General features: G+C 40.1%; 1 protein-coding gene across 1 annotated transcript in view; it reads left to right on the plus strand.

The window, feature by feature from the left end:
* Positions 1-12,654, plus strand: part of LCT (lactase) — a 23,432-nt gene continuing 10,778 nt past the window's right edge. The window contains exons 1-7 of the mRNA XM_065671301.1: positions 1-2,766; positions 4,654-4,733; positions 6,491-6,574; positions 7,523-7,625; positions 8,210-8,285; positions 9,830-10,517; positions 10,879-11,524. Of these exons, the coding sequence (XP_065527373.1) occupies positions 2,103-2,766; positions 4,654-4,733; positions 6,491-6,574; positions 7,523-7,625; positions 8,210-8,285; positions 9,830-10,517; positions 10,879-11,524 (2,341 nt within the window). The 5' untranslated portion in view covers positions 1-2,102. The remainder of the gene's footprint in view (positions 2,767-4,653; positions 4,734-6,490; positions 6,575-7,522; positions 7,626-8,209; positions 8,286-9,829; positions 10,518-10,878; positions 11,525-12,654) is intronic.

A 12,654-nucleotide genomic window follows, 5' to 3' on the forward strand; every position in this document is an offset into this window, starting at 1 on the left:
TTAAGAAAGATTACATTTCTTGGGTGACAGATGCTAGTTTTTATGAAGATTTTTCCTTCCATTAATGGGTAATGAGAAACTCTGATTACTTCTCTTTCTTTTTAGATGGACTAAAGACGTGTATGCTCATGTTGCATATGTAAAATAGAAAATTGAAAATAGCCGAGCCCAAAGCAAAGCTTAGGGTCAGGAGGTCAGAAACCCTCATCTTGATGAATATCTGAACTTGTAAGTGAATTGAAAACTGCCATCATTTGTGAGGGAAATTTAAGACTGTATTGGTAAACTTGTTTGTGGATTTTTCCGTAAGAAATTTTTACACTAAATTTCTGTTGTTATCACTTATTTGCTGTGTGGTATGTGATTATTAAATAATCTATTAAGAATTAAAAATACCTGAATATTTGTCTTAGCCTGATACCAGAACCTAAGACATGTTTTCTAATAGCATGAAAGATACCAAAGCTATATATTTTAAGTATAGGTAGTGTGAAATAACTGTTTCTGAAGCAGGTCCAGAAGTGAAGCTGGTTCCTAAGGCACTTGTCTTTTTGCTGTTAGTCTCTCCCAGCTTTGGAGAAATAGGCTTTAGTCTAACTAAGCATATCATTAAGGATAACAGTTACATTTAAGGAATGGAAAGAATCATAAATATTTGTTACCACTAACTCTGGCTGCAGTAACTTCACTATTTCTTTTTTCATAAACTGTATCTTGGCAAATGCTATATTTTGTTAAAAATCGCAGCCCACCTGCAACAACAGTTTGATGTTGTTCTGTATTGCTCATTTACTTTCAAAACAAGGACAGGAAGATGTTTGTGCTTCTTTATGAACAGGAAGATGTTTGTGCTTCATTATGTATTTCTCCCTTCCCTCCCTGCACTCTTAGTTTGATAATAAAAATTCGTCACATGGGAGAAAGTATATTTCCTGTTTCTCTTTCCCCAGTTCTATGTATGTGCTTCATAGGCTAGAAGGGGTGTTTTCTTTCTGAGTTTACGCTACTTTACTGAACAAGCAGCAGGTGGTGCTGTAAAGTTCCTGTTCAAACTTGGTATTCCAACATGGGGTGGGGGGAGAGAGTAATTCGAGAGTTGTTCAGAACACTAAGCACAACGTTTCAGCAATGTTTTTCAGCTTTTCAAGAGTTCCTAAAAAAAGAAAAGTCCAGGAATCAACCACGGTCAGAGTACACAATTACAATCCCTGTGTAAGCTATAAGATCTGCTATTTGAGTAATAGCAAATGTTTAGAGATGTTTTCTACTATAACTTAAAGATACTATTGCTTGACAGAGCAAATAAGCTGCCTAGATGATTCCAGGTAAGTTGTAGATAAAAAGCCAGTTATTAAACTTGGAGATGGAACTGACTTTTCAATACAGTTATGTAGAATTTTGTGTTTAGTTGATCTAAACATGTTCTGTATTTCGGCAACATGTTCTCAGCTCTTCAGTTATGCTGTATTTGAATGTAGAAAAGTCGAGTTATCTCTTCCCCGCAGCAGTTCAGCTAAGTGATCTACCTCAGGTATATATCTACCCTGCTGAGAGTGCATAGGTTTTCAAGGCTGAAGGAAGGAGTACTTTGGAAAGCAGTAAAATCATGTTCAAATTCCTTGATGTCATTGGAACGCACATTGTGGCTGCTGCCTGAGTTCACGTAGTACCCATTTTTCCAAGTGGGAGAGCTACCAGATCTCAGATTTCCTTTATGCACCCAAGAATTAGAGCACAACCTGCCTCTTGCGATCCTGCATTCTTTGAGCTGTGATGAAAAGCATTCTCTATTTATTTTATCTTCCCCTAAAATGGAAGCAGTATCAGCACATGTCAATTGATGTCAAGTTTAAAGGGGAACCTGAACATTTCAGAAAATGGTTTCCACATGACCTCATTCCAACTCAGTGTCTGACAGTGTTTTTTGTATTCATCCATTTGTGCATCTTTTGATTAAAGGTCCTGATTTGTTACAGTTCGTTACCATATCTAGTGTCAGCTAATTCTAGGAACATTTATCAGTGAAATAGATAATTCCAGTTAAATATTACTTGTACTGTAATATAAGTAGTGTGGGATAAGTTTCTGAAGCAGTTGCAGAAATGGAGCTGATGTGTAAAACAGTCTACTTCTTTCTGTTAATCTCTCTCAGCCTTGCGATAGATAGGAAATTTGCTCAGGATTTTATCGCCATTGCAGGACCTCTACCCAGTGAGTTTGTAAATAGATTGTATTTGCAGGACCAAGTCCTATCCAAGAAAGAGCAGGGCCCTGCTGTGGCTGAAGCCCATGGTTACCTTTGCCAGCAAGATCTTGTGGCTTCTGAGCTGCTGCAGTACTTCTCCCACCTTCATGAGATCGGGGTGACGCACTACAAAGTCTTCCTTCCATGGGCACACATTCTTCCCGCGGGGGATGCCAGGAAGCCGGATGAAGCTCAAGTGCAATGCTACCAGAAGCTGCTTGAGACCCTGGTTGCCGCAGAGCTCAGGGGAGTGGTAGTTCTGCATCACCAGCATGTCCCTGGTGCTGTGGCTGCACAGGCCATGGGTTGGAAAGCCAATGCTTTTGCTGACCTTTTTGTGGAATATGCTGAGTTCAGCTTCCGTGTTTTTGGGGACCTGGTTGACGTGTGGCTCACCTTCAGTGACCTGCCAGATGTCCTTAAAAGCCTGCCTTATGATGACCCCCAGTACCGAGCCTGGGCCCTAGCTGCAGCTCATCAAAGAGCTTACACCATCTACCATGAGAAATATGCACCAGCAAGTAAGGAGAATGGGGAGAGGGATTGTTTCTATGTGACCTTTTCACAGACATTTTGTGATGAGATTAAATGGCAACTGCTACATCCAATCTTTGTGTGAATATGCTATCAGTGGTTTCAGAATTTCTTAGAAATCCTTGAAGAGTCCTTCAAATCCTTTATGTTGATAATTGGTTTATAATTTACTGATAACTGTATTTTACTGGAAATTATTGCCAAAGTAGTTAGGGACAATATATATGTGTATGCGTGCATATTTATAGTTAATCTTTTAAGCATCAGGGGAGTTTTAAATAGCCTCCAGTTAATTTGAGCAGCAGAAACCAGTACTTCAAACCCACACGTTATAATACTTCTATATGCTTTTTCTCAGTTTTTCACAGTTGTCCATGTGCTCTTAATTTAAAGACCAGCAGATGCACCTGATTAACTGTTCATATAACAACAAATGTGGAACTGAGACTTACGAAGAACCTTTGATCCCTGCCCACTCGTCTCATTTTTAAAACCTTATTTCAATGTCATTGAATACTGGGATTGCAATTGCTACCATTTCAGCTAGGAGAGGAAGATCATGCCATCAGTCAGCAGCTGTGCTATAATCTGTGTGATGAATGCAGGCTTTTTCGTTAACACATGATGTGTTCCCAAGGAATACAGCTTTGGAGGTCCAGATCTAGCTGAAGAGTCAAGGTCAAATTCAACTATCAGCCTTCCTCCCAAAATATGGAAATCTTTGCAAATTTATTGATAAAATCCAATCAAACAAAACTGGTCATGGTTTAAAATTACATTTCTCATTTAATCAAAGGGAAGTTATTTAACTATAAAAAGTTGATTTAAAAACTTAACATGAAACACAGTTTGCTTAAAATGTTGCTTAAAATGACAATTACCTCTATTTGTAACCTAAGTTACAAATTACTTTAAAATTACTCAGATCCAGCCTTACTCTATTTTTCGTGTGTGTGTGTGTAAGATGGCAAAGTCATAATAATCAATCTGTTTTGTAGATAAGAAAGTATTTTTGTGTATTTCTTCCTGACCCCCAGAGGAAAGACTAAAAAATTCCTAAATATACCTCAAACCATGAAGAATCAAGGCACAAGAAGTCTCCTGTGAGATAGCAATAGGGTGAGGAAATCTGCAATGTCCTTTGTTTGACTTTCCTCATTGCAGATACTGGGGTTTTAAAGTAATTAAATCTTTACTGTACCTGTGTTACACAGAGCAAGAGAATTTCACCTCTCCTGTGGATGCCTGGGATATTCCAACCTGCTGTCCTCTGAGGAGTGCCTCCTTCAGGGCTGGAGTTTTTCTGTCCCAGGCAGATAACTGGTAGAGCTGGCAGTCTCATAATTTAAAATAAAAATAAATTAATTCATTTATTTTTAGTTCTTGCATTTGTCAGGAATACTTTGCAGTACAGCTCACCCTACCTGGTGGTAGCCCTAAGAAGTTGTCCAGCTTTGCTCCCACAACATGTCCCCCCAGGTTCCTCGCATCCAGCACAATGGATATAAAAAATAACCACTGTAGAACCACCTCAAAGGCGTGAAAATAAAAGATACTCCTTATAATTATGCACAGAGTGGAAGAGCACCCACTGGAGAGCTGTATTCAGATCTACCTTCCTGCAGCCAGCAGTGCTCAGATGAGCAGTCATGATAAGATTTAGTGATAAGACTCCTTGAATTCTGCCTTTGAATTCCTACCTTCTTCAAATCTCCTTTAGAATTGTAGTGGGTATCTGAAATCAGCCACCTGTGGCACTGTCTGATGTTTCACATCTTTAAAAATTTCCAACTGATTTTAAAATAATTGAATGAACTGAAGTTTTTTATTTCCCCTTATCATCTTACTAAGGGACTGCCTCTTTCTTTTTCAAGATGGAAAGCTGTCCATTGCCTTAGGAATGGGTCATGCCTTGGATAGTGCTTCATCAGAATTGCTTTCAGTTTCTCTTCAGGTAATACCTCAATGAAATTATTTCCAGAATTGTATGAATTTGATTTGATTTGACTTGGTTTTTTTATGTATGGGATCAAGTGACCTGCGGCCAATTAGAATTTTAGCAAGTTAACCAACTGACCAATTTGTTAAATTTTACTTATTTGATTAGCTCACTGATTTTAAAAATTACTTCAGCATCTTTTCTTGGGTAGTAAGCACTGATTAAGATGTATGGAGACATATTTGCTCTCATCATTGGCAATTTTAGCAGTATCCATTCTTAAATGACAAGGTGTTTGCAAAAAGTGTAGCCATCGTAATTTTCTTTGCAAGTCTACTTAAAGCACCACCAAAGGAATAAATACTTTATTTTAAATAACTGCTATTTTAAAAATCTACTTTATTATGTTAAAACACAGACTGAGCTGTGCTAAAAGTGATCTAGCTGCATGGGGATGACATGAGGAGAACATAAGCTCTACAAAGATCATGACATCCTTTCTGTAAAGACCAAACTCATTGTTTGTAGTTGTCTTCACCTGGAGGATGTTGATGTAGGATAAAGTGAACAAATGACAGCGCAGGATTTTTTCTTTTATTCACAATCCTTCAAAATTTAGTAATATGGTAAGCAATGTTCTAGGCATGCCATCGCAAGGATACAAGCGAGGTGTGGTTTGTAGGGAGAGGAAAGGTATATTACATGGGCTGACTAAACTAGAAGAAAACCTTGGACTGAAAAATAAACTGAAACCTTATCAGGTTTTTATTTTCCAACTTCATCAGTTGGCACAATTCCCTTGAACTTAATAACTGCTAGTGGGATAATGCTTGTAGTTTGGAATGGTTAAACATTTCTGCAGTGGACTTTCCCCAAATGATTATTGATAAGGCCTATCTAAATCACATACTTGCAAAGGTTTCTCTGTCTGATTAATCATAGACACTCTTACTAATTAAAAAAACCCTAAAATATTAATATTAAATTCATAAAATATATAAATATATATATAATATATAAAATATAGAATTATACATGTAGATCCTTGCAGCGCAAGCATTTGGTTGGTGCATGTTACTGGAATACAGCAATCTTTCAGCTTACTAATCACTGAAATACTGCCCTGTGTGACATTTGTAGCTGCACAGCTGTGGATTTTGTCTACCCAATAAGGTGATGCTGTTTACGTTCATCTTCACACTGGGCAGAACTTTTACATGTATTTCCATGTGCAGACATTGAGACCCTAGTTCTTAAAACAGAAGAGTATGAATAACAGAGCAAGATATCCATTATCTATTAAATAAGTACATTGTGAGGATTGCTCCTGTTAATTACACCCTTTTGAAAAATGAAGTTCTTCTCTCTGGAATTTTGTTTGCAGTCCCCAAGCTCACATGTGTTACTTCCCCACAAAGTACAGCTGTGTGATGTTCACTTCTTGACAGGAGAGAGTGGGAGGCAGGTAATCGCAGATGTACTCCTTCCTTTCTTCTGCATCCTTACTTCCCGGCTGGGGAAACTGCAGGACATTGTTCTTGATCATTAAATTCATAAAATGCTCTCAAAATTTCACTTAGCTGTTTATATTTTACTTTGTTTAGAAAGAGAGCATGCATCTTGCCATACAGTATCCAGCTTGTACTCGTCATATTGTCCAGAGCTCCCCAATAACTTTATCAGACATTTCACAATTTTATATGCTTTTAATCTAATACCTGCAAAAAATACATTTTATTTTAGGATGATTCTTTTCCTTTTCTTGTTTCCAGGATTCAGTAGACTTTCTGTCTCTCAGCCTCCAGTATGGTTGTGGAAACAAAACAGATTTCTACAAGAAATTGAATGAATTCCAGGTAACATTATGCATGGTGTTAAATTATAGCAGCAGATGACCATAAATATAAGGGGGATTTCATGTTTCTTGATGCATGTCTAAACATTCCAATCTGCTGCAAGAGGTCAGACAGCAGCTACACTAGGGTACAGCTTCATAGTGTTCGCTTGCTTCTCTGTTGTTATTCTGACTTAAAAACGGGTGTTCAAGAGTGCTGGAAAGGATCATCTTGGTCAGTACTCATTATTGATACGTTAACAACTAGAATGGCATCATGGTTTTGTCCAGGTCTGAAAAACCTCTCTCACATCGTGTTTTACAAGCTGCTAATACCTATGTACTTAGACACTATTTTATGCTAGCGTTCTGCAGTAGTGCCACCAAGCTTCATACCTCCAACTCAGTAAAGGCAGTGCTAGAAATGTTCATGAAGATGAGTTTGTGAAAGGATTAGATCACAGCAACAATGTCAGTTATAGTCTAGTACCTAATATTAAACCTGTGGTAGTTTAATGGATGAGCTGCATTCTTAATCCTTAAGACCAGAGTCATCCAGCAACTGTTCAGCAGGATGAGCAGCTACCCATGTGACTCATTCTCTTTAGGGTCCCAGCATGCTGCGGTTACTCAACCTGGAGTGCGCAATTTATGGCAATAGATTCTTACTAAGTAAGCTTCCAGAAAAAGACGTTGTTCCTTGTGCCTTTTCAATGACAGGTCAGACACTGGGTTTTGGGGGTTTACGCTTTGATTTGCATTATGCATTTTTGAACCAGAGAAAAATAATAGGTGGTAGTTAATGCTTACTCTCTTGATTTATTAATTTAACTTCAAAGAACTTTATGACCAATTGTCAGTCTTCTAAGTATTTCCTATTCTGTGTTGAAAGCAACAAATACCAAGAGCATGCTTTTACTAGCTGGCTGATGCTTGTTTTCAGACATGTCTCTGACTTCTGATTTTGCAGAATGTCTGGAAGGACACGGACATCTTGGTTTTTAGTCTGAAGCTCCTTGATTGTGGTTCCGTGGAAGAGAATCCTTTCATACCAGTAGCTGCCATTGTCACAGGTGAGTGACGTATTTTGAGGAGGAGCAGAGCTTAGTTAAAAACATCTCCATGGCAAATTATAGGGGAAATTAAAAATTGTTCAGCCCAGAACACTGCTATTAGATGAAATAACTCTGGTTTCTTTCATTGCCTTCTTGGAAAATTAAGGGTGGGTGGTGGGTAGAGAGCCAGAAGCTGGAATTTTTCTTCCCCAAAGCTCTAAATCATTTTCATCAGTCTCAGAAGTTTATATTGGATATTAGGAAAAAATTCTTCCCTGAAAGGGTTGTCAAGCTGTCGGAATAGGCTGCCCAGGGAAGTGGTGGAGTCACCATCCCTGGAGGTATTTAGATGACATGTAGATCATGGTTTAGGGACAGGGTTTAGTGGTGGACTTTGCAGTGCTAGGTTAGCAGTGGGACTTGATCTATTTTTTACATGAAATTATAAATATCTAATAGAAATTCAACATGTTTGTTCTGAGAAAAATACTAGTTATGAAAAACATCTTGTTTCTAAAGGTGTAACTGTATGTGCAAGTAGTGTCGTGCAGCCTATGGCATCTGTATTGTGACTAAGTCTGTCTTTTTTTTTTTTTTTTCAGCTATTAATAAAGAAAAGACACGTACGATTGGGTATGATGTTACTGAATTCTTGAACTTCTCATCTCATGTTTTAAGGTACAACTGTTGTCCCTTAAATCAGATGGTCTCCTCTAGAAATGTGTGTGCAGGCAGACACAACACAGTTTTAGTGGTAAAGTCATAGAATCATAGAATAGTTAGGGTTGGAAAGGACCTTAAGATCATCAAGTTCCAACCCCCCTGCCATGGGCAGGGGCACCTCACACTAAACCATGTCACCCAAGGCTCTGTCCAGCCCAACCTTGAACACTGCGAGGGATGGAGAATTCACAGCCTCCCTGGGCAACCCATTCCAGTGCCTCACCACCCTTACAGTAAAGAACTTCCTCCTTGTATCCAATATAAACTTCCCCTGTTTAAGTTTTAACCCGTTACCCCTTGTCCTATCACTACAGTCCTCAATGAAGAGTCCCTCCCAGCATCCCTATAGGCCCCCTTCAGATGCTAGAAGGCTGCTATGAGGTCTCCATGCAGCCTTCTCTTCTCCAGGCTAAACAGCCCCAACTTTCTCAGCCTGTCTTCATACAGTCCCCTGATCATCCTCGTGGCCCTCCTCTGGACTTGTTCCAACAGTTCCATGTCCTTTTCATGTTGAGGACACCAGAACTGCACACAATACTCCAAGTGAGGTCTCATGAGAGCAGAGTAGAGGGGCAGGATCACCTCCTTCGACCTGCTGGTCACACTGCTTTTGATACAGCCCTGGGCTGCAAAGTGCACACTGAAGGCGGCTCATGTTCAGTTTCTCACCAACCAACACCCCCAAATCCTTCTCTGCAGAGCCGCTCTGAATCTCTTCTTTGCCCAGCCTGTAGCTGTGCCTGGGATTGCTCCGACCCAGGTGTAGGACCTTGCACTTGTCATGGTTAAACTTCATAAGGCTGACATCAGCCCACCTCACAAACATATTAAGGTTCCTCTGGGTGGCATTCCTTCCCTCCAGTGTATCAACCAAACCACGCAGCTTGGTGTCTGCCGTTGGTTCCTGAAAGGACTGGAAAGAAATGTCTTTCTGATGAGCCCAGTCTCTTGCTATTACAAGCAATGTAATCCTCTTCCACTCTCATCCTTTGCTACCCAAATTGCACCTTCAAGCCAATAGATAAGTACTTCTCCAAGCCTTCTGCACTTTTCAAGAGGAAAATAATTAAAATTAAGTAAATAAATAAATACAACAGAGGCCTTTCTAGAGGACAAGCCAGCTGGGCCTACAGAAATGTGGGAGGTGTCATTGTCCCGTGGAAACTTGTGAGAGCTGTTGTAGCTTGTTAAGTTGCTACATACTGCAAGGGTTTTGTTTGCATCTTTGCCCTAGCTATAGTGAATTATGAGAATTTACCTGCAAGGAAATGCATTGGCTGTATAGCCCTTGAGCTGCTCTGCAGTTAGCAATTTGCACTCCACCTTCATCTAGCTGTATGGCAGTAGGTTGGACTGACCAGATGACAAAGAGACTATACCCTAAGCAGCCCATATGAGCTGAATGGGAAGCAAGCAATTCTTTTATCCTCTGTGCTTGCAAGTTCTGTGGCACTAGTATCCACCCTGGAGGTTTTAACTTATTTTCATTTTGTTTGCAGCAAAACAAATGCTCTACAGGAGGTCCAAGATGCTGTTCTTGCCCCTCTCTCCTCCTATCAAACAGTTTGGGAAATGTTTGCTAAGCAGTCTGAATTGGAGAGGGATTCTTTTCTGCAAGATGTTTTCCCAAGGGGTTTCCTCTGGGGCACGTGCACAGGTGCCTTTAACATTGAAGGAGCTTGGGCAGAGGATGGGAAAGGAGAGAGCATCTGGGATCAGTTTGGGCACACAGGTCATGTCGACATGAACCAAACAGCAGACGTGGCATGTGACAGCTACTACAAAACCAGCTATGATGTTTATCTGCTTAGGGGTCTCCATCCCCAAATGTACAAGTTTTCTGTATCCTGGCCTAGAATTTTTCCTGATGGTACCAACAAGACCATCAACTCCAAAGGTGTTGATTATTACAGCGAATTAATTAACAGGTTGCTGGACTCTAACATTGAGCCCATGGTGACTCTCTTCCACTGGGACCTCCCACAAGCTCTTCAGGTTCTTGGTGGCTGGCAGAATGACAGTATTATAGATACTTTTGTAAATTATGCAGACTTCTGCTTCTCTACTTTTGGGGATCGGGTCAAGTTCTGGATTACTTTCCATGAGCCTTGGGTTATCAGCTATGCTGGCTATGGCACCGGTGAGCATCCTCCAGGAATCACTGACCCAGGAGTAGCATCTTTCAAGGTAGGAACACAGGAATAACTGGGATACTGCAGCTGCTATTGTTGTGTTGTTTTCCTCTAATGGTTCTGTACTTTAAGCCTAATGTGGCCTTTGAGACAACTATTTGCTTGTTGGATTTATGATGCTTGCAAAAATTTGATTAGTTATGCTAGATGGTGTTATTTTTTCTATTCGGAAAGCTGGTGTTGATGGATAGCCAGATTCTTCTGTTTATTCCAAATCCACTGCGCTCTCTGGCTATGGTTGTTTTGTTAATGTTTTTTCTTTTGAATGGAGATAACATTATGTGGCATTAATCCAAATGCTTAAGAGTTCTTGTGCAAAGCAGTGTGACACATATTCCTCTGTGTTCTTTCCCCAGGTGGCTCACACAATTCTCAAGGCTCATGCCAAGGTCTGGCACTTGTACAATGACAAATACCGTTCTCAGCAGCTGGGAAAGGTGGGGCTGGTGCTGAATTCAGATTGGGCTGAACCGAAGACTCCAACCAACTCTGAGGATGTGAGGGCATCTGAGAGGTACCTGCAGTTCATGCTAGGCTGGTTTGCTCACCCTGTATTTGTTAATGGTGATTACCCAGATATCCTGAAGTCTCAGATCCAGGAAGTAAACCAGCAGTGCTCCACAGCAGTTGCACAGCTACCTTTGTTTACAGAGGAGGAGAAGTCCTGGGTGAAAGGGACTGCAGATTTTTTTGGTCTTTCCCATTACACTTCCCACCTGGTCAGTGCTGTGACTAATGGGACCTGTACACCAGACTACAAGAACATCGGGAACTTCTCCTTGCATGTAGATCCTTCTTGGCCACAGACCGCCTCTTCTTGGATCCATGTGGTCCCTTGGGGATTAAGAAGGCTGCTGAAGTTTGTGTCCCAGGAATATACAGGGTCAAAGATCCCAATTTACATAGCAGGAAATGGTATGCCGACAAAAGACTCAGGGGATCTTATTAATGACACACTGCGAGTGGATTATTTCCACCGGTACATCAATGAGGCTCTAAAAGGTATGGAGAAATCTAATATACATACATCTTTTTAATGGCAGCTAGTTTATTCTATCCCTTCCATGGTGGTTAACTTTAAAATGTCACCATTGCGCAGTGATGTAAGGTCAGCTGCCTATTTTGTATGCAGTGTGACCTCATATACTTCAGCCTATCTGGTGTCCAGATATGGAACTCTGTTAGATATGGGAGTAGGTTTTTTGTATATGTGGGTTAATGTAGCCTGGACCCTATAATCAGTCCCTCTGTGAGAACAGCGTTTATACTTCAGCTTCCGTGAAGATGATTTGCCAGTGGGCAGGATCTCACCTGTAGAGATCTCATAGGTCAGGACTGTCTTTACTGATTAAGCAGATCTAACTGACAGCATCCTGGACTATTTCAGGTTAGATTTTGTTTTAGGGAGATATTTATATCATCTCAGTCATTTTGAGCAAGGTTCAAGGTATGCTTGTGTCATTGCAAACTGTGTATCAATTGATGTAAAAATAGTATTGTTGACTGAAGTTCTAGACAGGTATAGAGATTTGAGATTTCAAATAGAGATGTGACTGATTGATACTCTCTTGGCATACACAAACCAATACTGATGGGAAGAATTCATTAAATATGCTGTATCAGATAGGTTGGTGATCAGGATACAGCATTTGATCTTCTTGATCTAGTTCTTCACATGCTGATAGAAGTGTTAAAAGAGCTACAGAAAACACAATTTAGCATTGTTATGCATCAGAAGAAGTAAAGAAGATGGATTGCATACGGGAAGTGAACTTTTCTGGATTGAGAGCTATTCAGTGCTTTTTTTGTAGGCAGTGTGAGGCTGGACTTGCCTCTGCTGCTATTAGATAGGCTGTTCTGATGAAAGAAACTCTCCTGTGCTCAGGGAAGATAGACAAGCACTAAATACACATACTGTTTCAGTTTAGCTATAGTGTTAAATGTAAAAGTGTACCATATACCTAAATTAATAGAATGTGCTTGAAAACACAGGGGGAAAGGGGTATCAGTGGCACAAATTTGGTGGGGCTTTTTGCCTAAAAGACCATTTGCAGATGTTTGGTTTAACAGTTGCCCTCGGTTGCAGTGCTTATGTTGTGCTGTGCTGTGTTCAGAAGATGAATAAATGAATA

Source organism: Lathamus discolor, chromosome 3, assembly GCF_037157495.1.
Source record: "Lathamus discolor isolate bLatDis1 chromosome 3, bLatDis1.hap1, whole genome shotgun sequence".
NCBI lineage: Eukaryota > Metazoa > Chordata > Aves > Psittaciformes > Psittacidae > Lathamus > Lathamus discolor.